Source organism: Peromyscus leucopus, chromosome 5 (assembly GCF_004664715.2).
Source record: "Peromyscus leucopus breed LL Stock chromosome 5, UCI_PerLeu_2.1, whole genome shotgun sequence".
Taxonomy (NCBI): domain Eukaryota; kingdom Metazoa; phylum Chordata; class Mammalia; order Rodentia; family Cricetidae; genus Peromyscus; species Peromyscus leucopus.
The window spans coordinates 36,205,035-36,219,097 of NC_051067.1; the positions used below are offsets into that span (position 1 = coordinate 36,205,035).

The 14,063-nt window shown below is 36.0% G+C and overlaps 1 protein-coding gene across 1 annotated transcript; it reads right to left on the minus strand.

Moving 5' to 3' along the window:
• Positions 1-924: 924 nt before the first annotated feature.
• Positions 925-7,387, minus strand: LOC114701749 (prolactin-3D1-like). Its single transcript, XM_028881921.2, has 5 exons — positions 7,280-7,387; positions 6,000-6,157; positions 4,310-4,417; positions 2,293-2,472; positions 925-1,264 (listed from the first exon to the last, which is right to left on the minus strand). The coding sequence occupies exons 1-5, from the start codon at positions 7,308-7,310 to the stop codon at positions 1,067-1,069; spliced, it is 675 nt and encodes a 224-aa protein (XP_028737754.1). The 5' UTR covers positions 7,311-7,387; the 3' UTR covers positions 925-1,066.
• Positions 7,388-14,063: the final 6,676 nt, after the last annotated feature.

Sequence of the window (14,063 nt, forward strand, 5' to 3'; positions counted from 1 at the left end):
AGCCATAGTAAAGCCTTGTGAGTATGTTGGTTTATTATTTACTAACCTAAGAATATTTTTGGTAATTTCTGGCAAATAGAATAATAAAATACAGGAAAAGAAAGTTCATGAATATTTACACCAAGCTTTATTTATCTCACTGTCTTCTTCTGGGTTTTCCAATACTCAGTTATTCTAGTCTTCAGTTTCTTTGTCTGTTTTAATCTTTGCTTCTTTTATCCTAGAGTTGTGGCTAGTGATGTTCCTGCTATTCTGTTTCTTTCCTTTTAGCCAAGCTGACTTTCTTACATTGACTTTTTTGGGTAACGACTTCATGATATCTCAAATTTTTCCTGGACTCAGTCCGTGTCTACCAACTTCACCAGTCCACAAACCCCAAAACTGGATTAATTTTATTTTATTTTCCACATCTAAAGTATTTCTTTCAGTCTCCAAATTGCCTTCAATACTTACATTGACATCCATGGTCCTTTATGATACAGCCATGAATCTTCCTGCTGAAATTATGAATCCTCTATAAAAACCAGGCTTATCCTGGGATTACCCTGGAGTAATGTGTATATTATAATATCATAGGAGATTATTAGTACCCATTTAGAGGAAACATGAGTTATAATTATTTACTACTTCTCTAAAGTGCTATATATGTGACTACCTCAGAGTTTTGTACATAATCAGAATAGTTATATCATAGAATATTCAAGAAAAATTGTTCTTGGTGATATCTTCCTATTTGTCAGTGTTCCATCATGGTTTCAGGTGTCCAGCTCTAAACCATCAGCATGTTGAAACTCTGCTTTCATATTCTCATTTTCATTAACCACTGAAATACTTCTGATTTATTTTGACTGAGTACATCAGTCATTATATTAATCCATATTATATTAAATGAAAGAAAAGACACTTAGAATTTCACATTAAAACTGTTGTTTCTAAAGAATTGGATTTTATTGTATAAAAGAAATCCATTATAGCCATGCATGCACTGAGAAGAAATAAAAGCACTACAGTTCTGGTTCCACAAGGCTCATGTCAGCAGGACATTACAGGGTTATGCAGTCAGCACTCATTCAGTAAAACACTCATTTTTAAAGACCTCTCGGCATCTCAGCAACTTAAAATAAGCGTCGATCTTATGAGTATCCCTTCTCAGGCAGCGGACCAGGTTATAAAGGTTAAAAAGGCGTGTGTCTTCATCAGGTGACTGCAAGTCTGCCAGTCCAGACCAGGCAGGGTAGGGATCTTTTTCAACTTTCTTCTGGCTCTAAACAGCAAATGGACAGGTATTATTCGCATTATCCCCTCATGAGTTCTGTTTCTCTCTCTCTCTCTCTCTCTCTCTCTCTCTCTCTCTCTCTCTCTCTCTCTCTCTGTGTGTGTAATAAGCATGATTTGGATGTCAGTGGTCAATTTTGGGTAAAGTTCCTCCAGTAAAATCTACTTTGATTTTTGAGCAAGCTGTTCTTACTTTTATCTGGAACTCATGGCAGATCTCCTTAAGTCTGAGTCATTATTCTAAAGGCTACAAAGTGAAGACACCTCATAACCCATTTGACACAAATTCTGGAACTGGACTCAAGTCCTTACACATGGAAGGAAGGCACTTACAGACATGAGATATCTCCCAGTGCACATTCCATGTAAATTTTTAATTAATTTTGGTAAAACACAGAAGACTATAAATTTATAATGAGAAATCCTGGAAATTTGGGTAAATGCATTAGAAACCAAAACATAATTTGGAGACAAGCATATGTATTTTCTGACATGCCACTGATCTCAGATGAGATAGATCCATACGCAAGTGGACAGGAGGTGCTATTTGGATACATATATGGAATTAAGTAAAAGATCATGAAAAGGCTAGTATCAGGACTTTCCTTTTGAGGAATTTTACATGTTTTCAGTACTTTCCTTGTTGTGTCCTTCATACCATATTAGTTCTGGTAGAGTGTCCTGATACTTTCCTTCCTTTCAGGTAAATCCATTCTACATTTTATATACTCAATTGAATCCTTGAACATGAGCAGTATATTTCACTTAACGTACTGTGTGCAGGCAATCCGAGCAGCGACTGTTATATGATCAACTGCACATTAGGCTGTAGTGTCCATCCCATCCAGGAAAACTACTGTTGAAAGGACTATGAGACACAAAACTATTTTCTACAGATCACTGTCCTAAGGGCTTATTAAGTGACCGTGTAATTGAGAATCTCAAAATTCTTTTTGAATTGCATAATTCACAAATTTATAAATAGATTGACCAAAGACTCATGTTGAAACAGCTTACCCTGCTAAGTATGATCTTCATTCCTTCCTGAAGCACACGGGTTCTGTTCCTCACAGCATTGGCTCTTTTAAGCATTTTATCAGAAGCTCCAGGGAGGTTGGACACTGCAGAAATCAGGTGTTTCAGCGGTTCTTCCCAGGCATGGGAAATATTGATCATTGTTTTGAGAAGGTCTTCAGTCTAGGAAAACATCATTGAATATCACCTTAAACTAAGTGACATACAGCTGTGAAGATAGATACTTGTGGATTTTTCACAAGGGAGGCAAACTACACTGTATTTTTATTAGTAGTAATATATGTTAATGACTTCAAAATATATAAATATTACCTGAAAATAAAATTTCAGCTACTGAATTCTACTTTGCTAAATAAAACAAATTGGGTCTTAATAATTTTGACTGTTCAAAATGATCATATTTCATTTTTCATTTACATTCTACCATTTGTCCTAGTTATTTGAATTGTTCTCTTTGATTGCTTACCCTGCCTATGAGAAAATTACGTTTACAGGGCTCAGGAGGTGTCCAAAATACGATAGATATTACATAGATGCCAACAATGTCAGGAGTTAAAGCTTCAAATCATTTCTATACTACTGCATCAAATTGGTCTCTCATATACTTACTTGAGAATTTTTTACTGTGGTAGAATATTAAAACAGGTGACTTCAGACAAAATACTTATCAAAATCAAATCCTACTTTCCGTGTATCTGCATGATTCCTGCTGCCCTTGATTCTAGAGGAGTTGCATATTGACTTATACAGAAGAAAAATATTTTAAAGCATTCCAGGCATTGGTAGAAATCAGAATGGAATTTTGATCTAGTAACTGTTAATACAAGGCCAGAGTCATACAAAATAAATTCCTTAGTTATCTGTTTACTATAATGATTGTAAGTACTCTTACAGGCTATGAAAATAAAGACTAGAGAAGAGTCAACTATAATCTAAATAAAAAGTTTATAAATGAAATGGAGTCACCAATGGTGATAACCAACTTATTGCTAGCAGTATTAAACAAAAGAAGTAAGAATGTTTACATGATATGAAAGAAGTTTAGTATAAATTGTTACTTGATGTACAAGGGAAATGACTTCTGCATACTGTTTGGAGCCACAGTTCATTGTCTTCTCAAAAGTACTATTATCAGAGGCTATTTATCAACATTAAATATTTCATTGTCAACAGTGTGCTGTTTATGTTGTGTAGAAAAGCAATCTGTATAAATATTTTGTTCTGTGTCTTTTTTCTTTATTATAAACACACTTTATTCATGAGAATATCATGTATATGAGTTATTTGTCTTGATAACACCTGATTGACTGCAAAATTAGTCTGTGAATTGGCTATATATATTAAGTTTATATAAATACAACTGATGTTTATGACAGGTAGCCAGAGTGAAGAGATCATAACACATATACATGAAATCTTTAGAGTTATGTAGATGTCTTCAAAACAGAAGTCACCCAGAGGAACATGATATAGTATAGAGAAGAGTCTTTTGTACAGTTAAGATGTAGGTAGGAAAAGGCAGAAGATCAGTCAGTGAAGACTGTATAAATTAGGATGGAACAGAAATAGGTGCAGGAGAGTTTAGAAAAATAAGGAGAATGGGCACATGACTTAGTTTAGTAATGTGATCCCAGAGGAGAATCCTTTAGTGCTATATTCCATGAAAACAAAGGGATTTGCACTTACTCTATATGTATATTTCTATATTAAAAATAAGTGTCCAGTTCAGATCAAAAGTTCCCTGGGAAAAGCAGAAGGTGTTGGTAAAAATGGTTTTTTTTTTTATAAGACAACTAAAATTCTAGGGCAAAATGATTTGGCAGGCATTTTAGTTAGTGCTAATGTTATTATCTGTATGATGTGATTGTTCCCTGACAGTCACATCTTTTATCTATTGGATCAGAAATTACCACACCTCTTGTTGGCTTAGTAATTACACAGAGCACAATTACCTTTGTATAGGATAATCTGTTTCTTAAAAAACAGGGAGGAAACCTACTTTTGTTTCATGGGCTTCCTCTCGAGATTGTGGAGTATGGATGGAAGCAGTGTGGCATGGGCTGAGCGTCCTGTACTTGATCCAACTGCTATTGAAATATTTCAGGTCCTGGAAGAAATTAAATGATTTAGTTTACTGAGGATTTAGAATTGAGTAGAAACAAAATTCTATGTTTGCTAACCCTACATTTTTGATATTTAAGAACAAAAATTGAAACAGCACAATGATGGAAACCCCATCTGCCTACCTTTCATCCCCCTTTCATATGCAATCTACTTGACCATCCTCTCAATCTCTTGCCCTTTTTACTGCTCCCTTGTATTGTACTTGCTAATGTTATTATTTGGAAAGAAAGCACTAAGATGCACCCAAACTTCTAATTATTTACATCTTCAAGTATCAGTTTTTCTAGGCTGACTGTCATAGAATTTTTACTATATATCCATATTTAAAATAATTATTTTTCATTGGCACAAACTGATTTTTTAAATAAGAACTGATCATTCTTAACTTGGATCTCAAATATCACCACGTTTAAATAAAATAAAAAGTTCACGATAAATGTAGGAGTCACAAATGTTGTTACAATCAGCAATTAACCATTCAATTCTAGATACATTTTAAAGAAATATTCAGCAATGATTGAAGTAAGATTTCACATAAATATTTATTTATTTATTTTTATTTATTTATTTATTTTTTTGATTTTTCGAGACAGGGTTTCTCTGTGTAGCTTTGCGCCTTTCCTGGAGCTCACTTGGTAGCCCAGGCTGGCCTCGAACTCACAGAGATCCGCCTGGCTCTGCCTCCCGAGTGCTGGGATTAAAGGTGTGCGCCACCAACGCCCGGCTCATAAATATTTAAAGTTTCTATACTAATGATATGAAGGATATCCTTGCTTAAGACATTTCATAAGAAAATACAAATTCTAACAATCAAAGAATTTAAAAGAGTTAAAGCATTCTTAGAAATGTTGTGCAGTTAGAAGATGAGGAGAGAAGAGTAAGAGGTATGACAAAACTAGTATGAGAAAATAACAACAAGAATGTATATTCCCTATAAATATAGAGATATGAAATCTATATGCTCAATTTTCAATGGACATTTGTTTTGTTTCCTCACTACAGGCCCTGATAGATGAGTTATATCCCTGAAGAAGAGGGAATTTATTGTGTGTCTACAGTAGCCCTTCAATTTCACTAAGATACCCATTGCTGAAAATGATAAGCTGGGATTGTTTGGATTTACAAACTTATCTGTAGCTATTTTCTTTTATTATGTTTTTCACTGTTTACATGATTTCAATTTCCTTAGGTTTATTTCTCTCCACTCACCCAACTAACTTCAGTTCCCTTGCACTAGTTATCTTCAGATCAGTAAGTCAGGAATGCTCATCAAGACAGAACCCAGGGTGTATGACCACAAAACCAAAAATTCCAGTGAAGAAATTCAAAGTTGTTATTGTTAAAACTAGTAAAGGAAAATTTGAAATATCATTGAATTCTTTACAGTTTTTGAGATTTTATGAAACTTTATATTTTGCCCTTTATACATTTTGCTCTATGATACTTTCTATTACCTATAAATTGAATTATTTGAATTTGGATACATGACTCATTCCAATTTAATTAGTGATTAGCTATGTGAAGGAACTTTTAGAAAAGAATATAGAGGCAAGAATATTACTTACAAATTCATGGTATAAATCTGCAGCCAGAAAATATGTGGCATGAGACTGATCAACCCCTCGATAATACAGGTCTTCAGTGGACACAAAGCCACTTGGTTTGGAGGCCACATGCTCCCAAAGGAGCAGATTTGACACCATCAGCAACATACATACCCCTGCTGTCAGAGAAATGGCAATGAGGTGATCTATACAAATCAGGTTACAACAGTTAAACAAGCTGGGAATGTGTTCTGAGGGTCCTCTGATATGTGATTTGGGTTGATATACCTTACTAGAGCATTCACATTTACAACTGGTAAAATACAGAGATAGCTACATTTTTCCAGTAAAAGTTTGACATGTGGGAGACTTTTCACAGTTTGCATTTGCTCCAAAAGAGCTTTTCAAATTTGCAAACACATGGAGTTTGATTTAACATGAACCACAGCCTTCAAGTTACTATCTGCACACATCTGAAATTCTAAAGAATTTATGTTGTCTTTCATTTTTATTAAATACATTATTATTGTAACTAATTCATTTTCCTTGTATATATCATCTAAGAATGAGGTGATTTGATAGTTTATTCAGGTTGATACATGTGAGCAGATATCCAAGCTGAGCACACAAATTAATTATAACTTCCTATTTCTGTGCTTAAAGCAGTTTACCACTTATTTATTCTCATTTTCACAATGTATACTAATTTATTATAATATAAATTGAACACTTTAAGATGTATTATTATTATTGTTGTTGTTGTTGTTTTTTCGAGACATGGTTTCTTTGCGTAGTTTTGGTGCCTATCCTGGACCTTCCTCTGTAGACCAGTCTGGCCCTGAACTCATAGAGATCTGCCTGGCTCTGCCTTCACGGTGCTGGGATTAAAGGTGTGCACTGCCACCATGCAGCTGAGTTGAATTATTTTTAGTATAGACTGTGACTTTTGAAATGGAAGAGATTATAAAACTGATGACTCTTAAGTATCAGTAATGGTGTCCCATTTTACACTCCTGTTCATAAAGACAACACAATATAACTCTGAGAATTGCCTGTGTCTGCAACACAAGGAAGTTTGTATTTAAAAAATCTGAGCTCAAACTTAATCAAGAAAGTAAAATATAGAGAGATCTTTCAGCTGTGTGCTGACTTGTCTCTAGATTAAGCATAACCAAATATTAGTCCCCTCCAAAATACATAGCAGATCAGACCAACGAAAATCTACTCTACAAACAAACTTGATGTAATATACACTAAGGGTTACATAGACTCTAAGACGTACCCAGTGAATGGCTACTTACCAGAGCTTGGTAAAGTCAAAGCAAGCGGCATCTTGACCCACCACAGTACGAACTTCAACTCGGGAAAGCTGCTTCACCTGAGTGCTGCCTTCAGTCAACTTTCCACCTCCCATATATACCACCAAATTGTACCCAAAGCCAGACAGAGCTGGGGGCCAGATTGAATCAGTGTCTATAAATCTGCGACATTCTTCCCTCAGGGTTTATTAACACCCTCTTTACATTTACCACAGTTATATGTCAATATTTGTCACACTGCATTTTCCCCAGATGGTCTATAGAATGCAAGTCATTCTCTAAATCAGAAAAGCCACCTCTGTTCATTGGTTACTTATTTTCAGGTAAGCAGGGGAAAAGACTTTCCCAAACTTTTTCCCTAGTTAAATGTCTTATATGTCTGTCATGTCTTCTGCAATGTTTCCTAGTGTTTCTGGTAATGATAAATGGTTTCCATAATCTACCCTATCTCCACATAAATCAACCATTAACACTGTAAAATATTTATCTCAATAAATAACAGTTCCAGTAATCAACAGGTCTAAACACAAATGTTTAGAAGGCATTTTGACAAGAACTTCATACCCATTGATGAAAAGTCTACTTATAAATGCAGATCATGACATTTTTAGGCACCTTATTTTTGCTGTCTTAAAATATAACATATTGATTGTTTTATGTGTTTTGAGACTTAGAACATAGCCGACAATTGTTGGTTGCACTGGCAACTGCTGTGCCATAGTTTTCCTACTTACTACACCCTATCAATGTTGCTGATGGCTGTATCATGTCACTGAATTATAGCAATTTTAGGCAATTATCCTGAAGTTGCTAAATTGTGACCAGGATCACCATGAAAGTTATTCCAAATTGTAAAAGATTCTATATCATAGCAGCTCAAAAATTTTATTTTACTTGAGCAAAATATTCAAATTCTTTAGGATTTGGACCAACCGTTTATTTCTGCTGTGCAAAGAACAACAGAGGCAGCAACATGGATAAAGTTTTGGTATCATGTACCTCACAGGAAAAAGATCTAGAGAAGAAACCAACTTTGACCATGGGTATTCAATTAACACACACACACACACACACACACACACACACACACACACACACACGGCATTTCTTTTCTAGGCCTGAGGAGTCCCTTGTATAATTTTATTTTCACTACTGTGTTTATTGTTTTTCAAGATGTTTTACAAATCCAGTAAATTTTCTATCAACATCTCCCTTTACTTATAATAACATGTTTGCCTATAAATCACCCTGAAGTAAACCTCTATATTATATAAACATAAATCAACATAACCCATTCCCTTTCATATTCTTAATACAAGAGGGATATTTTCACAGTATACTTTGATGCCTTAGTATCTGCTTGACTTAAAGCTACTATTGTGACATTCAGATTCCAAAGACAGATTTTTCCCCCTAGCCCATCTTGATTGTTTAAATACTTGGATCATCCATAATTTTTCTATGGTAATCACCATTTTCTGGTTTAGTTCTGATTTCAGATTATAATCTAGCCAAAGTGACTGTGCTCTACTCTTTGGCTATCAAACTATCACTTTTTTTCACTGACACATTAAAATGTATTCATTAGTTATGTAGCAGTTTTGCTCAGTAGCAATCCCCCAAAAGATGAAAAGTTCCTATCCTCTGTCTACACAGAGTATAACTCTGTAGATCAATGGTATTCAAATTTCTTATATATTGCAATTGGTTATGTGCATCAGAGCAGGGACAATGTAGGGGTCACATAACCTTCAAGGTAGTCACAATTTCTCAGCATCACAGTCAGACTTAGATATGTTCTAAACTGTGTCCTAAATAGTTTCAGAAGTTGTAGGATCTCCCCGGGCATGGGTGGATGGAGAAATTTACATTTTGCACTCTCTCCCAGTTTAGGCAGAAGGTAAAGAAGAAAATCAAGCTCATTTTCCTTTACTAATTCTTCTTTACTTAATTTCTGATGAAATTAGAGAAACTGATATTTTTAGTTTAAGGATCCCCTGCACATAGACAGCTTTGCTCTAAGTTCACCATCAGGACAGTAAATGACCAACTATCACTGTGATCATTTTCAGGAAATTCTTTAATGTTAGTAGTTTTTTTTTTCTGGTGTTCTGATGTAATACTAAGACTGTACTGTTACATCCATGCACTTTGTTGAATAGGTCCACACACACACACAAACACACACACACACACACACACAAACACACATGCACACACAACCTTTGGTTTTGTGGTGATCTAAGGTGTTTATATATCTTGTGCATGTGTGTTTGTGTGCATATGTGTGCACTTAAACTGGCCTGATTAGAGCCATGGCATCACTCTCAGAAATACTGTTAACTTCACTTTAAAAAGTTACTTTGCTAAGCTGAACATCACTAATTAGGAATAAAAGAATGGACAGATATCCAGAGATCTTTGAGTATCTTTCTCCCCAATGCTAGGATTCAAGTTCAAGTCACTATACCAGGTGCCATTATTTCTGAATTTCAAATTCAGGTCCTTGTGTTTATAATTTAAACTCTTCACAGACAGTGCCTTCCACAATAGCATGGTGATTTACATGAATAGAATGCTGTGGTTGCTGAATATCATGATTTGAAGAGTTATAGAAAATTCAGTCTTGAACTTAATATGTACATTTTTCTTTTGACAATTTGTAAAAAATGTATATTTAATAATTTGTTTGAATATTTTGTTTAATTGGTTTTTCTATGTGACTGTAAATTTCCAGTCTTCATGCAACAGAAAAAGATTCTCAGGATTCTACTTAGTCTTTTGTGGTATTCTTATGTTTAATTTTTTTAAATCTTTATTTCCTCATTTGTTTTGTCAAATTTATGTAGAGTCATCTCACAGAGTATACTTTATATGGAGTTCTACAAAGTCAAACATCTCTTGTTTATCCATTTCCACTAAAATTATATCCTTCCATCTTATTGAGCTGCTTATTAAGAAAAAGAATCATAAAAGGGATATGAACAAAATGTCTTAAGAGGGTATGAAAAAATCCCTTCTTCTGGGAACCTCATGTAGCTGAGGTATGAAACAGTTCCACAGCTTCAGGAAGACTCTGAAATTCATCACATTTAGTATAATTCTCCACGCCAGAATGTATGCACTAGGAAGACTGCAGGGAGACACTTCCAGACAAGTTGAGCTGACCAAAACACTCCCAGGCCTGCTGTGCTCCATGGAGGAGACAGAGAAGCAGCTGGATGAACTAGGAGAGTGGCAGACCTATCAGACTGACTGAAAATCAGCGCCACACCCTTTGAGCTGCTGGCATAGTATGTGTTGTGCTGTAGTTTTCTAGTTCCCCTGAGGTTTCATCCATCCTGGACTGAGCTTGGGGAGATCTAACTCTCCTTCTGTGATGTCTTCTCCTGTCTGTGACCTTTCACTACACTAGAGCATTTAAGCACAATAAGATCACTGGTTTGCCAAATATGGAATTTGATGATACCTTTACTTTGGTCTACCATTGTCACTCTCTCTGGTGTGAGTGAATGTGCTTTCACTAATCCCTGAGAGAATTAGTATCATGCAATAGTATCTCATATCTGTGAACTGAAGACTGCTACTGCCATTGTCTAAGAGAGGATAATAGATTTGAAATATTAAATGTGTAAGGCCTCCCATGGGAATCAACAAAGCATGGCATATCAAATTGAGGCAAGACCAAACTTCTTCCCCCTGCATCCAGGCTTAGTCAGTCTCCCACCACAGGAAATAGGTTACAAAGAGCCAGCTCATGCACCAGGGACAGATCTTGGTCACATTGTTAAGTGCCCCACAAACAGACTAAGTTACACAACTGTCACCCACAAGCATGGGACCAGGTTCAGTTCTGTGCAAGCTCCCGAGCTGTCAGGCTACAGTCCCTGAGCTCAGTTCATCTGTTTCTGTGGGTTTCTCCTTCATGATCTTGACTCCCCTTGCTTATAAAATCTCTCCTCCCTCTCTTCGACTGAATTCCCAAAACTCAGGCCATTGCTTGGAAGTGGATCTCTGCAATTAATTTCACCAGTTGCTGGATGAAGGTTCTGTGAATACAATTAGGGTAGTCACCTGTCTGATTACAGCAGAAAGCCAGTTCAGGCACCCTCTCCACTGTTGATAGGAGTCTTAGTTGGGGTCACACTTGTAGATTCCCATCATTTATTCTGGCACCGGGTTTCTTCCTCACCCCACAGTGGCACCCTCTGTTTAGATATCTCCCTCTCCATCCCTCCCCCAACTCAGTCATCCTAATCCCACATGTTCCCATCCCCATCTCCACTCCTCTAACCCCCTCCACCTCCAGTTTACCCAGGAGATCTCATCTATTTCCCCTTCACATGGCAGTCCATGTGTCCATCTTAGGGAACCCCTTGTTACCTAGATTCTCTTAGGCCTGTAGATTGTCCTTTGCTTTACATCTACTATCCACCTAGGAGTGACTATATACCGTATTTGTCTTTCTGGGTCGGGGTTACCCCACTCAGGAAGATTATTTCTTGTTCCATCCATGTGCCGGCAAACTTCATGTCATTGTTTTTTACCACTGAAAAATACTTCATTGTTTAAATGTATCACATTTTCTTTATTCATTCTTTGGTTCGGGGGCATCTAGGTCGTTTCCTTAAAGGTTTTTTTGCATTTAATTGTATATGTATACACATATGACTGTTTTGATACATGCATGTAATTGCACACAATTACGGCTTTCCTATAGAGGTCAAAGGATTGCATGCCAGAGTTGGTTCTCTCCTCCAATAGTGAGAGTCTCAAGCATTGTAGTCAATTTATTAGGCTTCGAAACAAAGGCCTTTATGTTTTGAAGTATATGACTATCACCACAAAATTATTGTCAAACAGTTGAGTTAACTGAACTTTCAATGCAATTCCCACAATGCTCATATTGAAGATGTCACTCCTAAGTAGGCACATATGCCTTCAGTCACTAGCAGGCAAACTATATTCCTGCTTTTATTCAGGTAATTTTCTACTTTTTTATGAATATATTTCTAAAATTCCATTTTTTCATTGTGTTTTTGTGTCCATTCTACCTAAATCTGTTTTGGCTGTAAATGATTTTCATGAAGAAAGGACATCTCTGCTTATTACTGGGCATTTTTGGAAAGCTGTGTGCAAGGAGACAGTTCTGTTGTAAAGTCACATTTAGAAGAACTTAGAAAGATTTCAGGTATCAGCAGTGACTAAAATGGAATATTCTTTTACATATTAGAAGTAGATATCTAAAATTATTCAACTTTAAAACATTTTCAGTTCTTTGAGAAATGCAAAAAATATTTCATTATAATTCCTTCTTATTAAAGTCTTCATGAATCTCTTCCATGTTTTACCTGGCAAATTCATGTTCTGTCTCCTTGTTAAAAAAAAACAGGTAAAGAAAGTAACACACTTCAACATTGTATTTAATACTTCTTGAGTAACTAGAAGTGTTAGTTATACCTAAGAGTGAGACTTATCCCAGATTTTGGTATATACTCAGTGTCACAACATTAAAGGAAAAAAAATTCTTTTTTTCTTCTCCCAGAACAGTGGTTCTCAACCTGTGGGTAATGGCCCCTTTGGGTGTAGAATGACTCTTTCACAGGGGTTGCATATCAAATATCCTGCATATGAGATGCTTATAATTTCTAACAGTAGCAAAATTATACAAATTATCAACAAAATAACACTATTGGTTAGATTCTCCACAACATGAGGAACCTTATTAAATGATTGCTGTATTACGAAGGTTGAGAAACGCTGCCCTCTCAGCTATATGTTGCAGGCATTTTTTTGGTGATGGGGGAGATGTTGTGACATTTTCTCCTCCTCTGTGCTGGCATTTTGTCTGGCTTGATCTTATACAGGGTTTATACATTCTGTCACTACTGTCTCTGAGTTCAAATGTACCTCTGCCCTACTTTTATGGGAATTGTTATTTCCTTTAAATCATACACCACTTCTGGTTTACAGTCTTTCAGTTCTATCTTCTGTTTGGACCGCTGTGGCTTAAGAGTAGGTGTGCACTGAAGATATCCCATTTATGGATGCACAGTGTGAAGTCTCTCACACACAACCTAATATATATCTAGTATCTCTATGTCTATCATCTACTGCTACAAAAAAATCATAGATATGAGATGACTAATGCTTTTGTCTATAACCATAGCAATGTGAGCAGATGTCATCGTATTGGTATGCTCACATAGCAGAATAATTGTGGTATATCTTTCCCTAGAGCATATGATTCATTTAGTCTCATGTTCTTGACCTTTTTAACCGTGACAATATGGATTCCATTGCATAGAGCAGTCCTTGTCCAAACAAAAGTGGTTTTTCACTTCCACAAGATGTTTTCAATTGTAACATTGTGCAGTTCTTACAGACAGATCATTAATGTTTAAGTAATGTTCAGTAGCTGGCTGCGATTAATGATTACTTGTCTACTTTGGAAACTATACATATAGAAACTCCAGCCGGGCGGTGGTGGCACACGCCTTTAATCCCAGCACTCGGGAGGCAGAGCCAGGAGGATCTCTGTGAGTTCGAGGCCAGCCTGGGCTACCAAGTGAGCTCCAGGAAAGGCGCAAAGCTACGCAGAGTAACCCTGTCTCGAAAAAACAAAAAAAAAAAAAAGAAAGAAACTCCAGTAAAATAAACAATAGCCAGTAGTATTGAACCTATCTGCTACAATGTTTTCACATTCTTTTTAAAAAAGGTTAATGATCTATTGAATGGTAGGGTCTTATCATGTATTTGTGGAGGT